At 42.0% G+C, this 20,103-nt stretch overlaps 1 protein-coding gene across 3 annotated transcripts in view; it reads right to left on the reverse strand.

Annotated features, from left to right (window-relative positions):
• CD99L2 (CD99 molecule like 2) overlaps window positions 1–17,710 on the reverse strand; it is a 123,673-nt gene extending 105,963 nt beyond the window's left edge. For 2 of the 3 annotated variants that reach the window (XM_072627091.1, XM_072627090.1), the window contains exon 1: window positions 17,379–17,645. In XM_072627091.1, the coding sequence (XP_072483192.1) occupies window positions 17,379–17,448 (70 nt within the window). In that variant the 5' untranslated portion in view covers window positions 17,449–17,645. Of the gene's footprint in view, window positions 1–17,378 lie in introns of all 3 variants that reach the window. The other variant, XM_072627089.1, reaches the window with a different exon arrangement.
• Between the last annotated feature and the right edge of the window lie 2,393 nt (window positions 17,711–20,103).

Below are 20,103 nucleotides of genomic sequence, written 5' to 3' on the forward strand. Positions count from 1 at the left end.
CATTTCACAGAACCAGAGTTTCAGAGTTGGAAGAGACTTCAGTGGCCAAACTCTACACCAAAAAGAATCCCAACTACAATCTCTCTGATAAGTGACCATCCAGCCTCTTGTTGAAGTCCCCTTCAGTGACTGGGAGTCGAATACTTCCTGGGCAAACCAGGTACTGGGTCAGCATTTATTCATGACAACTAAGTGGAAAGTACCAAAGGTTTATCTTTTACTTTACAGCAGGTAGGAACAGGGAGTTTCATTAAATACACTTGCTGTTCCAGTCAAGGAGATTAGCACTTTCCATTCCAAGGAAATTCAATCAGTACTCATAAAGGCAGCTGGCTAACTAATCTTGAAACAGTTTAATGACTGAGTAGTTTGGGAGTAGGTCAGAGAAGGGACATAGAGGACTTTTTCCCCATTTCCATTGAGGGCACCACCTACCTCTCAGTCACTCAGGTTCACAACTTGAGTCATCCTTGGCTTCTCACTCCCCTAAACCCATTCAGTTGCCAAATCTTGTCCATTTTAACTCCATAATATATTCCATCCATCCCCTTTTCTCCATTCACACAGCCCCCATTCTAGCTAAGAAAAGTACAGGTCAACCATATCACTCACCTATTCAGAAGGGACTACTTACTATTACATAAAATATAAACTCCTTGCCCTGGCATTGAGGCCCTCCATGATCCAGTACCAAACCACTTTTCCAAACTAATTTCATATTATTCCCTTCCCAACCAAATTGCACTATTAGCTGCTCCCTGAACCTGACCTTCCATTTACTACTTTCCCATTTCCATAGGCCACACCAGGTACCAGAATGCATTCCCATCTTCACCTCCTACTTTGAAAATCCCTGTCTTCCTTCACCTCAGCTCAGGGGTGACCTCCTTCAGGTAAATTTCTGTGGCGTGCTGCTCTATCTGCAGAAAATACTTAGTAAGTTTCATACTTATCCTACTAGGAGAATGAAGGTGGTACCATGTTGCACTGGAAAGTACACTGGATGTGGAGCAAAGAAGACCTGGGCTTAAATTCCATCTTCCTAATTTGCTAGACAAGTCTCTTGGCCTCCGTGGGTCTCAGTTTCCTCCTTTGTAAAATGAGACGGTTGGACTAGATGGCCTCCGAGGCCCTGCCAGCTTTAAATCTAGGACGTTACGATCCTTAAATGCAGGGACTACTGTTTTTTTCCTCTCTGTATTCCCCTCATGTAGCACAGTATCTTGTACATTAAGGGAGTGGGGGGGGGGGGGGGGGGGACGAAGCAGGACCTGTGATTTCAGTGGTATAAGGAACTCCCAAAAGAGCATACTGCCTCAACCAATACAGGTTAGCACCTGCTCAGCAACACATGATTTTAGAGTTACCTGGGTTATTGAAAGGCTGTGCCTTGCTCAGGGACATAGCCAGTACTGGCAATTTCTTCTCTTCTTGTCTCTCTATCCATTACACCAGTTGTGTCAAACTCAAAAGGGGGCTCTGCAGGATGCATATTGACTCAGAAAACCACAAATCAACAATATCTATGTAGTATTTTATTTCTGACATTTCTCAATTACAGGGACCACTAGGGAGTTTTGCAGGCCTTGAGTTTGACACCTCTGTTCTTTATACTGCCGATCAAACCTAGCACATGATAGGCACTTAAACATCTAATTTAACACAAAACAAACTTTGGATCTTCTGTATAAACTAATGCCAAGTGAAGTAAGCAGAACCAAAACAACATTCACAATGACCACAATAATGGAAATGGAACTAACACTAAAAGACAGTAGATTAATGCAATAATCAATCTTGCCTCCAGAGGACTGATGGTGAAGCACACAGCTCCTTCCTCTCAGTAAAAAAATGGATGCATGGGTACAGAATGTGAAACATACCATTAGACAGGGCCAATGGTTCAGTTTGTTTTGCTTTAAAAAAAAAAGGAGTGCAATATGGAGTATGGGATAATAGGGAAGTGACAGCAATGTTTTTTAAAAGCAAAGAAGTTTGAGAGAAAAAAATAAACTTTTTAAGGGAAAATTTTCACTGAAATTAAATAAAAGCTTTCCCTTACTAGGAGACTCCCCCCCAAAAAAGGGAGATAAGGGTGAAAACCAATTCATTTAAAACAGCAGTTAAAATAAATCACTTCTATTTGGCTTTTCAATGCCTTATTTGGGCGAGGGGGTGACAGAACAGATTTTACTTCATATCCCTATTTAGCCTGGGCTAATTCTAAAATAAGTGCACATTCTCTCAGCAGAGCCCAGTCTAAAAACTGCAAAAGATGGGAAACTCGGGGAAGCAACCCAGGATGCAACAATTTCTGATGAGGCTGTCAGCTCTCAGAATACAAAATACAGTTCTCAAAAGATGAAACTCATGACTTCCAAACACAATCTACTGGAAAAGACAGTGGAATCATCAAGATCAAGGACAAATGGAAACCCCATTAGTTCCCACAAGTCAAATGAATGTAGTTGATGATTGGGGCAGAAGGTACGTGGTATGAGGGGTGGGAAAGGAGAGGAAGAGGAAGGTATAAGAGGGAGATGCTAAAGTGGTAAAGGAGAAGAGGTGCTAGAAAGGGAAGGGCAAAGAAAGAAAGGGAAGGGAAAAAAGAAAGGGAAAGAAGAGGGGAGCATGGGCAGAGAGAAGAATCAAAGAAAGGAGGCAAGGACAGAGAAAGGGATGGGAGAGAAAAGAAGGGAAGCCTCTTCCCACGTCCTGACTTCCCTCTCTGTCCATCTGTGTTTTGCTCTCTCCTGATTTGTCTCTCTACCCCAGTATCCATCTATTTATTGATCTACTAAGGCACCTGGCCAGATCAATGTGTGTGCCATGGGGAGGAAGGATAGAGAATATAACTGCAGCATAGTGACTATTAGAAACACACTATGACCAGCCTTAATGAGAATTCTCACTGTTTTGGCTCCATGGACAAACACAGATGGTGAAAGGCTTATAGGAGCTCACAGGTTCATACAAAGTGTTCCATCGGGTTTTTGGAGGTCATCTAGCCTAACCCCTTATTTTACAGGAGAGGAAACTGAGACTCAGAGAGGGGACAAGATTTGCCCATAGTCACATAGCAACTAAGTGGCAGAGCTACTAGGATTTAAAGCTAGATGTCCTGGCTCATCCAGTCATATACCTGCTGTTTTCTGGATTGGATCTGACTTAGGCCAGTCCAGGGGTAGCTTAAGTTCCAAAATCAAACACCTGCAGGTCATTCAACAGTTAATAAAAGGAAATTTGCTTAGACATAGCATTAAGAAGGATAGGCACTAAGAACCCCTTGAGAACCCAGTTGAGCAAAACTCTCATTACAATCCATGAGCCAGGCATCTAGGAGTCCCTTTAGATAGTGGTGGTAGCTTTGTCCAGAGATGATAAGGAAGTGACATAAATGGTCTGAGCCCTTAGTTCCCTAAGCCAACCAAGTCCCAAGAAAGGTCACAATACCATTTAAGGAAAAAATAGTCTCATTTGCATTTGAGAAGGGGTTAGGTCCTAACTGTTCAGATATTGCTTCTACCATCGAGTGTATATGTTCCACCTGAAGCTCAAAGATACTATAGTAGGTGCCCTATCAGCCAGAGAAGCAGAAATAAGGGACAAAAAGGGAACTATCACATATATGCTAGGTTTTAGGTGATTAGGAAGTCTCCTAAGATTGCTACACCTGGCAAAGAATACATACACATACATACATACACACACACACACACACACACACACACACACACTCACTCACTCACTCACTCACTCCAATCTACATTTCCCACTTTCCTGGATCCTGTCCCTTCTCCCAGCCCACTAGGCTACCAAAATCTCTGGAGGACAAAAATAATTTCTTCCTCCTGGGCTTATTTTTTTTCTTTATGTGTATGCCTCTGTGTCTGTGTTTTAATATTAACTACAGCAAAAGCATCATGGGTTCTAATGGATAAAATATTTGTGGCTTGCTGGATAGGTTTCTGGGGCCATAGTAGAGACACACAAAAGTAGGTTTTACCACGCTTGTTTTCCCCTAATGGTAGCATCCAGGATCCAACAAAAGCTCCCTCCCTTTCTTCCCACCCCCAATAAACATACAGCCCCTTACAGCATGCTACAGTGTCTAGATGGGAACTCTTCATTCAGCAAGGGCTAAGCTGACAGCCCCTAACCCTCTGCAAAGTTGCTGGAGAAATTACTGATACGTTGAAATGCCATATTCCACAGAGCCAGATTTCTGATAGAAGATAATCCATTCTGCCTTTACATAAGAGCAGCTAGCATTTACACAGGATTTCTAATCTTATAAGGCAGCTTGATCCCAACAACCCTGAGGCAGGTAGGAAACGTCTTATGTTCATTTTACAGATGAAAACACCAAGGTCTCAAGAGGTGAAGTGATTTAGTTCAAGTCACACAACTCCAAAGTACTGACATGGGGACTCAAACCCAATTTTTTTTGATTCCAAGTATTCTTCTTTCCACTATTCCACATTGTCTCATCTAGAGTCAAAGATAAACATTCCAGCATGGCTGAACATCAAATGTTAGGTGAATGGACTTGGTCAACACTGACCAGCACCACCAGAAAAGGCAAGGTCACATGTGAATGGCAATCACCACAGCTTTATGTAGAAATGATTAGGTGAAAAAGCACCTACTAAATTCCAAGCACTGTGTTAAGCACTGGAGATACAAAGACAAAAACAAAAACAAGTATCTGCCCTCAAGGAGCATAAATTCTAAGAAACACACAAAAAGATATGGGGGCCAAGGAGGGGGATTTTGGTTGGGGAAGTTATGAGGAGTGGAACTGGAGGAAGACATCAACCCACCTTTTCCAGTAGCAACAGCAGTATTGATTTGATTATCGTTCCAAAACTGGAGAGGGGGGGTAGAAGGTACAGCTGGCAACAAGACGGTTGGTAAGAAAACAGCTGAGGAGCAATGTAAAACACAGCTGGAAGCCAACAGAGACATAAAGGGCCCTGTGAGGCACACACCAATCAAGGGAATAGGGAACCCATAGTATTATTTATGGAGCTGGAAGGGCTTGGTCTCTGATACAGGTAGGCAAGAGGAAGCAGTTTGGTGATCAGAAGTTATCTCTGTAGCAGGGATGGAGAACCTGTGGCCTCAAGGCCCTCAAGTGGGGTCCTTTGACTGAATCCAAGCTTCACAGAACAAATCCCCTTAATTAAAGGATTTGTTCTGTAAAACTTGGACTCAGTCAAAAGGCCCCACCTGAGGACCTAGAAGGCCACGTGTGGCCTCCAGACAACAAGTTCCACACCCCTGCTCTAGAAACCTTCAAAGATATAGCACGGAATCCCAATCTACTCCACTGGTTCACCCTATAAAGTGATCTCATAGTTCCCTCCATGAAGATACAAGTCAGCCAGCCAGTCAATAAGCATTTATTTATTAAGTGCCTACTATGTATGTGCTCTGGATTAGGCTAAACGCTGAGAAGACAAAAACAAAAAACAGTCCCTGCTCTCAAGGAGCTTAGTCTAAAGAAGGAGATAACATTCAAACAACTATGTACAAGCAAGGTCAGACAGGGTAAATTGGGAATAGCTTCAGAGAGCCTCCAAGAAATGAGAGAGCTACTGGTTATCTCCCTAAACTGATCTGGACTAGAAAACTAACTCACTGTATTCCTCCTTGAATACCCAAAACAATTTACACATCAACAGCAACATTATGAAGATAAAATCAACAGTGAAAGATCCACAACAATTACAAAGGACTAACAATGAAAAATGCTATTCACCTCCAGATGGAGAATTGCTAGGTTTGGAGTGAAGCCTGAAGCATATTTTTTCTCTCTTCTTTTTCTTTCTTTCTTTCTTTTTTTTTTTTTTGAGAACATGGCTAAAGAGGTTATATACTTTGCATTACTTCATTTGTGTAATGACTATTGTTATTTCTTGCCTTTTCAATGGGTGGGGGAGGAGATGGAAGAAGGGAAAGAATTTGGAACTAAAAATAAGAACTAAAAATATAAATGAATAAAAAAAGGAATTCCCAAATTACTACTTGGTTTGGTACTCCCAAAAGTACCAAAGCACTTTGAAGTAGCTGAAGTAGTTTGAAGTAGTTGTGAAGAAGACTTGGGCTATACTCCTTCCTCTTCCTGCACTATCTTTGGGAGTCTCTTCAAAGTGGGATTTTTTAAAGGAGAACTGGACCACAGGATATTGAAGAACTTAGAGACCCCTGTGTTTCTAAAGCACACAAGGAATGGAGCCAAGTCCTAGAAATAAACCATTTAATACACCTTCTCTAACCAAAGAGAAAGGATTGCTCTTGTAATGAAACCAGGGATTCCTTGGTACCAAAACACTTAATAGCTATGTGATTCTGGGCAAGTCATTTCACCCCATTTGCTTCCATTTCCTCCTCTGTAAAATGAACTAGAGAAGGAAACAGCAAACCACCCCAAGGTCTTTGCCAAGAAAACCCCAAACACGGTCACAAAGAGTTGAGACACAACTGAAAGCGACTCAACAACATGGAAATATGCTTTGCGTGATTGCCCATGCATAATCTACATAAAGTTGCTTACCTTCTCATGGAAGAAGGAGTGAAGGGGAGGAAGGGGAGAATTTTGAACTCAAAATTTTAAAAAACAAATGTTAAGAAAAAATTTACATGTAATTGAAAAACATAAAATGAGAGGGGGAAAAAATAATTTGGGGGCACTGAATATGGTGAGCACTAAATAACATCACAAAGAACAAAACTGACTATATTCTGTGTGTGTTCGTCCTTCGTTGCTGAAGAAGACCACGCCATCAGAGAAATAATGATATGACTTGTACTTTGACTTTGTTTTGAGTGAGGGAGGGCTGTGCAGGTCACCAGCCTCACTTCTCCTCCAGAGCCATCTGAATCCAGTAACCAGATATTCATCAGGATGACTGGAGATGACCCAGGATGAGGCAATTGGGGTTGACTTGGCCAAGGTCACACAGCTAGTGAGTGTCAAGTGTCTGAGGTGAGATTTGAACTCAGGTCCTCCTGACTCCTGCACTGGTGCTCTTATCCACTGCACCACCTAGCTGCCCCATGACTATATTTTAATGCCTGGAAAAATGGAAATTATCTCTAAGTTAGCTATATGTTTAGAGTCAAACCACTGACTTGTCAGAACTAGGATCAGAATTTATAATCAACAATAAGAAAAAATATGGTGTAAAATTAAGATCGAACCCTAAATTACTTAAACAAGCTATTAAAATTTAAAATGGGAAATGGATAACAGAAATGATATCTATGCTGATTATAATCTCATTCAGAAGTTAATGCAAATTAATTGCTACAATAAAGACCCAAAGATATCCAAAAAGTGCTGTGGTCAGCAAACATTTGTTTTCCTTGCTGAATGGAGAGAGATGGCTACCCAAAGGCAAAACCAGATTAGAATATAAACTCTTCTAAAAAAATCTTATTAAAGACAATAGACAATTATGAGTGGCATTATCTCATAGCACAAAGAGAAACAGTGAAGGGTAAAAAACCGTATAAAGAAAGCTTTGGCAAGAACACCAGCTAAGCAAAGACATCATCATAAGGGCATTCAAGGATAAAAATGGAAAGGACTACAAAGAAAAGGAAAATGGAAAAAATGTGCAAAAAATCACTTCAACAAGCTTATTATCACACACCCCTAGGTTACTTACAGAGTTAGTAGAAATGATACTAAAGAGAACAAAGATGGAAGAAGTTAGTAGATTGGATCAAGTACATACAGAAAAGAACATGCAATTGTGAGAGCATTCAGGACCAATATACAAGTTATCTGAAGGAGAAAAAAAAACCCTCAGACCTAATTAATGCCCAAAAGGGTGACCAAGGAAACACCAATAACCACCAGCCTGTTTGCCTATTCTCCCATCTATGAAAAATCTTTTAGGGTCATCTTTACACAAACTGAAGGCATCCTCAGAGGGTATTAGTAGAGGAAAAGTAGGCTTTTGCTGCAAGTGATATTCAACAATAGGCCACAACTTGACTATGTCATAATTGATTAAATGATGCAGAGAATAAAAGATATTGTTGTGCTTATTGATGATTATAAAAAAAAGCATTCAGCTCCATACAACAAAAATATTCATCTTTTAAGACCCCTATAACATATCAAGATCATTCAGAATTTTTACAATTCTTTGGAAGACATAAAGAACAAAAATGACCAACAACCCTCTAAAATTAAACATTATTTGAGACATAAAACAGGGAGATGTATGCTTACTAAAATTATTTGCCCCTATGATGAAGATCCGGCGCAGAGCCAAGATGAAGGAAGGATTCCCTGTGGATGGTGAATTCCTCCAGATGCTTCTGTTTAGAGACAACATTTTGTCAATTGCATCAAGCCCCAAGATCTTACAGAGTCTCCTGGAAGAGATCTGTAATCACTCAAAGGAGTTTGGCCTGTCCATCACACAGGAAAGACCAACAAATGAAAAACAACAATTGTCCAAATTTCAACATGTATCTGTATGGGCATGTTATAATGTGTGTGAGTGTATGTGTGTGTGTGTGTGTGTATGATGCATATGATATATATTTCTATCTCTATATCTATGATATACATCATACGCATCATACACATACACACACACACACACACGATAAATAGTACAGACAAGCTAGACTCAGATTTGAAAAAGAGAAGAAAGGGTTGGATTACTTTGGGGGGATTGCAGGACATTTTTAATGGTGCCAAGCTTCCCATAACAATAAAGGCCCACCTTTTCAATACAAATATTTTACTGGTAGTGCTCTATGGTAGTGAGACCAGAAATGCTTTTGTCTCCAAGGAACTAAAGATAAGCATCACAAAAAGAGCAATAGAAAAGTAGATGAGCAGACAGTAATACATATCTAACAAGGAACTCTAAAGAGAGCAGGAGTAAATTATATCATCAAGAATAAATGACAAAAAAAGAAGATGAGCTCATCGCATCAAAAAGGTGAAGGATGACAGGTGGATGACCAGAGTACTCTACTGACAGTCTCAAGATTTGGGGAAAAGAGAGGAAGGCCTCCAGTACAGTGGGTAAGAACCCTGTAGCAAACTTTCAGGAGGTCATGGAGCGGTGTCACACAGAACAGGCAGGCAAGGATGGCTAGAGTTCTGCATCACAGGAGGGAATTCCTGAAAAGATTAGATCATAGATGCATTGAGGAAGTGGAGGATCGATTAGAGAAGGTCTAAATTAGAAACACTCCGACTGGTTTCGAGGCTACTATGAATTTAACAACAATCTCTTACACTGTGACAGCCAAAGTACTTTCCCAAGCCAGATGAAACCCTAACCTAGCTGGCCTCTTACTGGCTGTATGATGTCAGGCCGAGTCACTTAGTCTCTCTGAGCCCCAATTTCCTCATCTGTTGAATAAGGAGGTTGGATAACTTCTTGAGTCTGTGTTCTCTTGGCAAAGATACTGGAGTGTATTTGCCATTTCCTTCTCCAGCTCATTTTACAGATGAGGAAACTGAGGCAAATAGAGCGGGCAGAAATGACTTGCCCAGGGTCACAGAGCTAGGTAGTGTATGAGGTTGGATTTGAATTTAGGAAAGTGAGTCTTCCCAATTCTATCCATTGCAGTGCCGCCTAACTGCCCTGGGAGGTTGGATCAGATGACCTCTAAGATCTCTTTCAGACCTAAAGCTGTGAACATTTGTAAAAGGAAAGAACAACAGAATTAGTCAGAAGACCAACCAAAGCTGTATCACCAGGCCCAAGTCATTTCGCTCTCTGGAACACTGACATCATTACTGACACTACCTACATCACAGAGTTCTATGAGGAAAGTTCTTTAAAAGCCATCAAGTCTCAGAAATATAAAAAAGTAAGCCTTAAACTGCTACAGAAGTGCCAGCTGTGAGCTAGTACAGTTTGCTCCTCACATCATTCCAATGAAACAGCAAAATCACCACTGTGGAACCCAAACCTCATTGCTCTGAATCCAGTGTTCTTTTGCACTATCCTGCACTGACAAGAGTCATCATGATAATGAGTACTTAGCTGGGACTTGGTATTACTTGCATCCTAGTCAATTTTACATCAGAATTATTCTTTTCATAGAGGGATGGAGCCAATAATCTGGAAAAGTAATTCAGAATAAGGCTACCCAGGAATGCCAAAGATCCATGCTGGTTCATCCCTTTAGAATATATGAATGTTACCTGAAGGTGGCATCATGTCTTCAGGATAAGCACAACAGAGGTAATCCAAACACATTCATGCATGTGCCCACCCCATAATGCAAAGTGAATAAACTACTAACCAATTCACATTTCTACAGCACTTTAAGAACTGCAAAGCACCTTCCTAATAATCAAATAAAGTAGGTAGGACAAATGATTTACAGGTGTGGACAGTAAAGTTCGAGAGGTTGATACTTGCCCTGGTCACACAGCTAAGTATGGTCTTGGTCAGAACTCAAACCCAGATTGCCTGACTCCAAGTTCTGCACTTTTTCCACTATATAATGCTACTCACAAGGTACATAAATTGTTGCTCAGCCCACAGACACTTCTCCTAATCTTCAAAAGCCATCTCCCAAATGGGGAATTTTGGGGCACCAGGGGGATGGCCAAATAAAAACATGAACAGCCTAGGACAAACCCATTCCCACTGTTAGTAACACAACTCAAAGCAGTCCTACTGGGGTTAAGAATACGCTGTCAGCTCCTCCAAGAAACAGTACATTCATCACAATCTGGCTCCAGCCTTCTTTTCTGCAAACCACAATGACAGTATCAATCATTGATACTTTTATAATAATTAACCAATCATGTAAGAGACTGAATTCAGATGATGATGAGAAAAAACCAATTTAAATAAACCCTAAACTCCATCTGGTCCAAAGATATGTGATTTATAACATCTGTAACAGGAAATTAGGAAAGAAAGAAAACCAGAGATAGGAAAGACCCAATAGGCCACCTCATGTGCATAGATAAGCCAAGTAACTCTGCCCTCACTTCGTGGTAGAGCAGAAAACCTGATAAAAATCAATGAACAAATAAGAGAAAAAAAGTGTCTAACAGACCAACAAGGAGTTCAAATACTCAGGTATTTTGCTTATCTAAAAAGCCTCTCAGGTCCTTGCTCAGAACCTTATTTTACACACGGGCAGCTAGGTGGTGCAGTAGATAGAGCACCCATGCAGGAGTCAGGAGGACCTGAGCTCAAATCTCACCTCAGACACTTGACACTCATTGGGCAAGTCACTTAACCCCAACTGCCTCATCCTGGGTCATCTCCAGTCATCCTGAGGAATATCTGGTCACTGGATTCAGATGGCTCTGGAGGAGAAGTGAGGCTGGTGACCTGCACAGCCCTCCCTCACTCAAAACAAAGTCAAGTGCAAGTCATGTCATCATTTCTCTGATGGCATGGTCTTCTTCGGCAACAAAGGATGAACACACACATTTTACACACACTTGCAACAATCTTTATTACAGGATCATATTTTAAAAGTAGGACGGGATCTTAGAAGGGATCTTAGAAGTGATCTTGTGCAACCCCCTCATTTTACAGATGAGGAAATGAGGCCCAGAGATGTGAAGTGATTTGCTCAATTTGATTTCTCAGCCCACAGTAGCAAGAATGAAGACAAAGGAACAAAGTGAAATATGAAAAGATGACAGGAATTGAGTGCAGTAATCTGACGCCATTTCAGGGTACAGGACAAGGCTATAGTTATCCCTTCCACATCTGAGGGTTAGGGGTGTGGCGACCCCCCCCCCCCCCCAAATCTAGAAAATCTACAGTCCTCCCTTTGTAGGGGAGAAGTCTGATTTTTTTCTTTTTCTTTTATGGGATGTTTACAGTATCTTACTGTAAAATCTGGGTTAAGTATTTGGTCATAAGTTACATGTAGGTAAATGTTCAGTAAAAATACTATATGAAAAAGACATTTAAAAAATACAAAATACTATAGTAATTTCTTATGCTAACCCAAGATATATTGAAGCCACAATGGGAAAAGTTGCAATGTGGAAGGGATAACTGTGTGTGTGTGTGTGTGTGTGTGTGTGTGTGTGTACACACATACACACATATGAATACATACATACCTCCACAGCCCCATGAGACATTATATTATAACAAACTACTGAAGTTCCTAACAATAGCTCTGAGATACCAAGAAAAAAAGGTTGGTTTCAATTCAAGATTTCAAAGCCATATATATATCTATGTATATGGATACATACATACATACACATGTACTCATAGCAACACTTTTTGTAGTAACAGAGAACTGGAAACAAAGTAGCTACCAATTGGTTGGGAAATGCTGAATACACTGTGCTCTATGCATGTAATAGATTATTGTTCAATAAGAAATACGGAATACAAGGAATTTGCAGAGAACCTCCATATCTCTATATCTAGCCCTCTTCTCTCTCCTGAGCTCCAATCCCACATCTCCAACATCCTGCTGAACAGCTCTACCTAAATGTTCCATAAGCATTTCAGACTCAACATGTCCAAAAAAACAGAACACATGACCTTTCCCCCTAAACCTAGCCCTTCGCCTCCCCCCCATTCTCTATTTCTGTTGAGGGCAGGGATATTCTTTATTCATTCAACAAACATTAAGTACCCACGTGCCAGGTACTATGCCAGGTATACAGAGACAAAAACCAAATAATCCCTACTCTAAAAGAGTTTACATTTTACTGGGGGAGGGGGGAGAATAACATAAGCATATATAAGGAAATATGAAATATGTACAAAAAAATATGAAGTAGAGAGAGTACTCTATTGTCACTAACCCACTCCAATATAACAACAGATGCCAAATCTACTGATTCTGCATCAGCATCTCTTACATCCAACCCCTTTTATACCCTCACTGAGCCAATTCAGGTGGTTCATCACCTCTCACCTAACTACTGCATTAGCTTTTTAATTGATCTCTCTGCAGCCAATCTTTTCTCTTTTCAAAGGCTACTACTCCCTGTAGCTGCCAAATTGAAATTCCTAAAGCATGTGTCTAAATAGGTTACTTTTTCCTGCTCAAAACGTTCTAGTGGCTCCCTACCTGCAACTAGGATAAAATGTGAAGTACTTTCTTTAGCAAGAAAAGCCTTTCCCAGTCTGGCTCCAAACTACCTTTCCAGACTGATTACACAGTATTCTCCCCAAGAACTCTATGCTTCTGTCTATTTGTTCCCAGTACACAATTCCATTTCCTGCCTCCATGACTTTGCACAGCCTGTATCCCCATGCTGGGAATGTAAGCCCTTCCTCACCTTTACCTTGTGAAACTCCTAGCTCCCTTCAAGGATGAGCTTAAGAGCCATCTTCTACAAGAGGCTTTTCCGGATTCTTTCCATCGTCAACACTCCACTTCCTCACCCCTAATGACTCTACTATTTATTTTGCATGTATTCTAGATTATTTATATGTGTACACGTTATTCCCTCCTACCCAAATAGAATGTAAGCTCTTTGAGATCAAGAGCTTTTTCTTCTTTGTAAACTCAGAGCCCAGAGACCCAGTATGACACTGCATAGTCTATCAAGAAGTAGGCACGGTACCATCTCTCAGTCGCCCTAGTAAACTCTCTAAGACTTTAAGCTTCATGAATGTGCCAATCTGCCTTGGCAAGGGAAGTTCCTCACCAAGATCTCTAGGAAATTACAGATACAACAACAACAACAATTCCCCAAGGTCTAACACAAGGCCTAGTTCATAGCTGATGCTTAATCAATACTTCCTGAAGTAAATTAGGAGAAACAGGAGAAGATTTGTCTGAACTGATGTAAAGTACAATCAGAACCAAAACAATAATATACATAATCACTATAATACAGTAAATGAAAAGAACATTTAAAAAGTCATGCTCTGAATAATCATAATAGCCAATTTTGATCCTAAAGAACAGATAATGAAACATACATGCCTCCTTTCAGCAAAGAGACAGGATGTGGGATGAGGAAAAAATGCCATTATACATTTTCTACATCAGTTATTTTTGCTTATATCAATTTTTAAAAATTGTAAATAGCACTCAGCATCCTCTGTTGTACAAGGACTAAGCCAGTGAAGCTCGGAGAGACCAGGTTAGTCTCCAGAGGACAGATTTTGACTTACAGATCATCAGATTTCCAGTCACTATATTAATATATCAAATTCATATTTTGCTGAATCCAGTTCCCTGGTTTGCAAAGCCAAAACCAAGACTGAAGTGAAGACAGAAGAGTTTGCCTTTCTCTTCTTGAGCTTTTGGATTATCAACGAATTCTCTTCCACAAACATTAGGTACCTCTACTTGAAAATACCGGTCACACACCCTTCAGCAGCATACGCTATAGCAGACAAGGAAATGGCACACACAAAACTCCAATATAAAATGACACATAACTACACAAACAAAATGCTACACCATGTCCAAGGCAGGAAAAGGCATACCTGACTAGAGTTAGCAGGGAAGACATCATGAAGAATGATTGAATATGAGCTGGTTCTTCAAGGACAGGTAGGAGGAGAAGGGGGAGGCAGAACATTCCAGGTAGAACAGAGAACAGACTAAGGCAATGCTGGCAAACCCAAATAGAAAAGAGGGCCACTAGACCATACATAAGGATCCCCATGGGCTACATACTGACTTAGAAAACCACATATTAACATTATCTATGTTCTATTATATTTTTTTATTTTGTTAATTATTTCCCAATTATATTTTAATCAGGCTGGAATGTCTGACACCTCTGGACTAAGGCACAGAGGTAGGAAAACCCATATATAGAACAGAGTAGTATTAAAATAAAAACTTTGAAAAGTTGAAGAACTCTGATCAACGACAATTCATATCTCCAGAGGACTGATGGTGAAGCACATTACCCACCTACTGACAGAAAAATGAAAGACCCAAGGTGCAGAGACATAGATTTTGGGACATGGTTTGTTTACGCTTAATTCTTAGGAGGGTTTTTTTTTTCTTCTATAAGTTTTTAATTGGTGGGAGGAGGGGGGTGGAGTATTACCAATGGGAATTTTTTTAATAATCATTTAAATGGGGATTTTTTTTTTTAATGAACAGAAAAGGACAGAAGAAAGTTCTGAAGGAAGCACCAACAAGCAGGAGTTTTGAAAGCAATATTTCAAATGATTACACACTTTTTTAAAAAGCAAGCAGTATGAAATGTAGAGCTAGTTTCGTATAAAAGACTAAAGCATGAAAGGGGTATAACATGCATTAATAAAATCCTGTATCTTTTAAAGTATTGAAATATGTACACTCTATTTAAGAAAGCAGAGTATATCATATATTTTAGAAATGTCTACCCAAAGGAGTTAAAATTTTAGTCCTTAAAAAAAGTATGTAAATCCACAGATTTCTAGATATCTCCTTCATGAGAAACACTTCATTCTTTCAAAATATGCAATAAATAAAGTAAGCAGGGATACATCCTACATCTGAACTTCAGCTCCCAAAATCCCTAACCAGAACCTGTCCCTGGTAAATCCTAACCCTAAATGCGCTCAAGGCCTCCACTAGAGCTTGGTAATTTGTCCTCAAAGGACTTCCAAAACTAATAACACAATGAATTGATAATTACCATCCATAATTATAGTCCAAAAAAGGAATGGTTTCTCCTTCGCTTTGAAGTCTGAAGAACCTGAAACCGAGTTTCCACATGCTGAGGCCCTGACAGGATTTTAAATCGTATGGTTATTCTCTTTGTGACTGGCTTCAGTAATCACTTGAGAATTGAGTCCTATTGGAATTCTCATCTCAACTTCTGAAAATTAGGCCTAAACATGAAATTACTCTGAGGCACAACAACACAGGCTTCTGGATAATTTTTGTGGTAAACTGAGGTCTTTGCCAAGTCAATTACAAATAAAGTTCACAAATCTGATCAAAGATCCTTACAGCTGGACAAAACCTTTAAGATCATTTGATCCAGCAAGCATTTATTAAGCTGCATTTTTATTTCAATAGAGCAGTTTAGAGAGTTCAAGTTCAAAAACAACCAATAGGAATTCTTTAGCTTCTAATATCTGTGACCTCACTGGGCCCAGAGGAACTTGGCAAAGTCTGACAAGAAAGCCCAAAACTGAATAGTCTCTGCCTATCTGTACATACATACGAGTCAATCTTTTCTCTACCTAAGGCCACTTTGGCAGACTACTTTAGTAGTATGGTCTCCAATCAGGAAAAATGCTTTCCAATTGAGTAAAAAGGCAAAAATGATCAGTCCTATTTTTCCTGCAAAGGCACAACAAGCCTTAATATGGAGTCAGGGAACCCAAATCTGAATCCTCTACTATGCCACTTATTACCAATGTGACCTTGTGTAAATGACTTCACTTCTCTGGGCCTCCTTAAAATGAGACGACTGAACTAAATGGTCATTTGCATCTCTAAACCTATGAACTTCTAGTTTAAAACGCCCTGTGCCCGCTTCTCTAGCTCCCAACCCTAATGGTTTAAGCCCTATGGTTATGAAAACCAGTCTGGAATTTGGTAATTACAGTCCTCAGCCCCTTCTTCAATAGGCTGTATGCATTTAAAACGTGAAAGGGTCGATTTGGCAGGAAAAAAAGCCGTTGGGTTCCCCGGGATTCCTCCATTCTTCAAACAGCTTTCATCCTGCTGCCATTATGAGCGCAACGACTGAACTTCCACATGTGTGGCACCATAAACAGAAAGGACAATGCTTTAGCTCCAGAAAAAGAGCACAGTTCAGTCTGGTGCATTCTCCTCCCATCGGCTAAACAATGACACAAATCTGCTGAAACAGGTGTCCCGAGCTGCTCAGCAGCAAAAGCATTGACTTTCGCATACAGTGCGCAGGCCATTCCTCTGCAGCTGGGAAAACACCTGGATGCTCAAAGCAAGGGTTTCCAACGTGGCTACCCCCAAAACCCCTGTTAGCAGGGCAGTGTGGCAAAGCATGGCAAACTTTGAGGAGACAAATAAAAGTCACAGGCATCCCACCCACTCACTCGTTCACTTAGGCCAAAGTACAAGAGTTGGGCTAAGGCAGATCCTCCTCCCGACCCCTCCCTCGAAAACCCCCAGGTGCGATGCCCCAAAGGTGGCTGCCCGACAACTTGCCAGGCTAGCTAACTCGTTCCCTCCCTCCTTGCTGGCTAACCAAGTCCGAATTGAGTCTCGCCCTCTGGTAGGGTCTCGGGTCGGGCTGCCAGAAGTGCCCACGATCTGGAGGGGAAGCTGAGCTGAGCCCAAGGCAGCGGCCCGAACCCGCCCCTCCCCCCTCGGGCCAAGCCCGGCTAGCACCTGCCAAGCCGACGTCACGCAGGCCCGGCGGCTGGGGGAAGGGGACACCTCTTTCTCTAGGTCCCCCTTCCCCCCCACCCCAGAAGGCCGCAGGCCAGCCTTACCTCCTCCGTTCAGCAGGAAGGCCGAGGTGAAAGCTAGGACTAGGAAGCGCGCTGAAGCCCCGCAGAACATGGCTGGAGAGCAAGTGGCGAGGGGCAGATGGAGGAGGGGGGGGGCCCGAGAGGACCAGGAGGCGCGCTAGGACACGGGAGAGAGGAGAGAGCCGACTCCCAGAGAGGAGGGGGAGGCGCAGGCGGCCGGAGCAGACGAGATTCCCGAAGAGCAGAGCCAGCCCTCTGCGCGCCCACGCGCACGCGCACGCACAGGGCAGACGCACACGCAGCGCGCGGCCGGAGCGCGGCAGGCGCGGGGCGGGCCTAGAGAGTGGGTGGCTGGCGCGAGGCGGAGCGGGACAGGAGAGGGGAGGGGTGAGGACGGCACTGATTGGAGATGGGCGGGGATGAGAGAAATACTGCAAAGAGAAGGCTCCTCAGAGGCTGGGCAGGAGCCGCAACGGGTGGGCTGGAGCTGGGGCCGGGGCCGGGCCGGCCGTGATTGGAGGAGAAGGCAGTGGCCAGGGCCTGATTCAGCAGTGTGACTTTACTGCGGCAGAGAGCCCGCGGGTGGGGCTGGGGGCAGGGAGAAGGGAGGGAAGGGGCGGGGCAGCCTTTGTCTGTTTCACCCTGGGGCGCCTTCCAACCACGCCCCAGCCCCCTGGGAGCCCAGAGTGGGGTGGAGGAGGGGAAGAGAGCAGACCAGTAACAGGGTACCCTGAAGGCAGCCCAAGAAGTGTTTGCCAGCGCCCCAATTCTGGTGTCACCCTCTGCCTCCCCAAGCGACAGCCCATTAAGCTTGGGGACAGCTTTCATTGCTAGAAAGTTTTCCCTGCAATTAAACATAAATCTGCCTCTCTGCAACTTTCACTCTGGCAGACTCCTAGTTGTCATCTGTTCCAGCCCCTTTGTTTTACAGATGAGAAAGCGGAGGGCCAGAGAGGCTTCTTCCCATCTACCTACAAATATTCCCAAATCTCTCCAATCCAAACCTCTGGACCCTTCTAGCCCATCCCACCACCATCTCATCTCTATCTTCCCCTTACTGCTATGCTTCTCCAAAAGGCCATCTATGCCCAATATCTTCCTCACAAGCTACTCTCGCTGCCACCCCTTGGCGACCCCATCACCTTCCTGAAACTGCTCCTTCAAACGACCACTTAACCCAACCTGATGGCCCTTTTTTCATACCTTATCCCCCTTGATCCCTCTTTTGACACTTTCAACCACAGTCTCCTGCTAAGTAGGCCCTTCCTTCCTCATTTTCAATGACAGCCAAGTTCTTCTAGACTTATGTGCACCTCTCTCATTGCTCATTCTTTCTCAGTTGACTGGTTCTCTCATCTTACTAATCAACTATACATGTCAATCAATGCTCCATTAGGCTCAGGCCTTGTCTCTCCCTTCTTTTTGTTAAAATGTATGGATTCATTTTGGTTTTGATACAACTGAACCTTCTCAAGCTGGTAAACAAACACAAAGTACATTTCCTCTAAGTTAAAGCATCCTGTGTTTACAAAAAGGAGGACTGTGTCCTTTAACTTTGACCTTATAGTACTAACATTGACTGGTGTAATAGACCAGGGTTTTGTTGCCTGGTCCCTTTGACTTTGTTTATATGGTTGAGATCATAGTGGAGACTGTTCTTTTTGCTCAGTTCCTTCCCTCCCCATCAGTTCTTGTAAGTTTCCCCAGGTTTGGCTAAGTTCCTCATTCCTTAGGGCACAACAATATGCCCTTACATTCATATATCCCAATTTGTCCAGCCATTCCTCAGTCTTTAGACTTATATTTTGTTTCCTGCTTTCGTTATCATAAACAGTTCTGCTATGAACATTTTTTTTGGACCTATGGGTCCCCTTCCTGCTGTCAAAAACCACCTTAGGATACAGTCCCAATAGTGGGATCTCTGGGTCAAAGGGTCTGAACAATTCAGTATCTTTTCTTGCATGAAATTGATTTTTAGAATGATTGCACCATTTCACAAACACACCAGCAGTAAATCAGCCTACCCATCTTCCCACTGGTGACTTTTGTGACTTCTCATCTCTCTATACTCTGTCCCTTGTCAATTTCATTTATTCCCAATTGCTTAAATTACCACCTCTCTGCAGGTGACCCCCTAATTTATATCTCCAGTTCTTACTTCACTTCTGAATTTCAGACCACCCCCTCTCTAATTGCCTACGCATCTCAACCTCTCCTACTAGCCCTGAAACGTTTCAAAATAAGCTTGCTCATCCTTTTGATTTCATTGTTTCTGTACATAGCAACACCACTGATCCACCATACCAGGTTCATAACTTTGGTTTTCTCTTTGGCATTTCCCTCTCCCTCATAGTTTCAGTCCCTGTGGATCCCTTCTCTAAAAAAGATAAAATCACAAAGGAGATTGGGGTGGGAGGAGGGATGGGAAGATAGGAAGTACACTGGCCTGGAACGTTCAAGTTTTGCCTTTGTGACCAGCTAGTCACTTCCTCTCTCTGTGCCTCAGTTTTCTCATCTACAAAATGAGGATTACACTACATGGTCTCTAAGTTCTCTTCTACCTTTGACAGCGTAGCATTCAACAGCAAGATGATGGAGCAAGAGGAAGAAAAAGATGGATTTTTTTTAAAGTTTTAGTTGATTGGAAACAAATATTTCTGTAGTCATATGTGCCAGACAACATAGCAACTATGTGCGTGTGCATGTATACACTAGAAGACAATATTTTTCTAAACTATAAGAAAAA

Source organism: Notamacropus eugenii, chromosome X (assembly GCF_028372415.1).
Source record: "Notamacropus eugenii isolate mMacEug1 chromosome X, mMacEug1.pri_v2, whole genome shotgun sequence".
In the NCBI taxonomy this organism is placed as follows: domain Eukaryota; kingdom Metazoa; phylum Chordata; class Mammalia; order Diprotodontia; family Macropodidae; genus Notamacropus; species Notamacropus eugenii.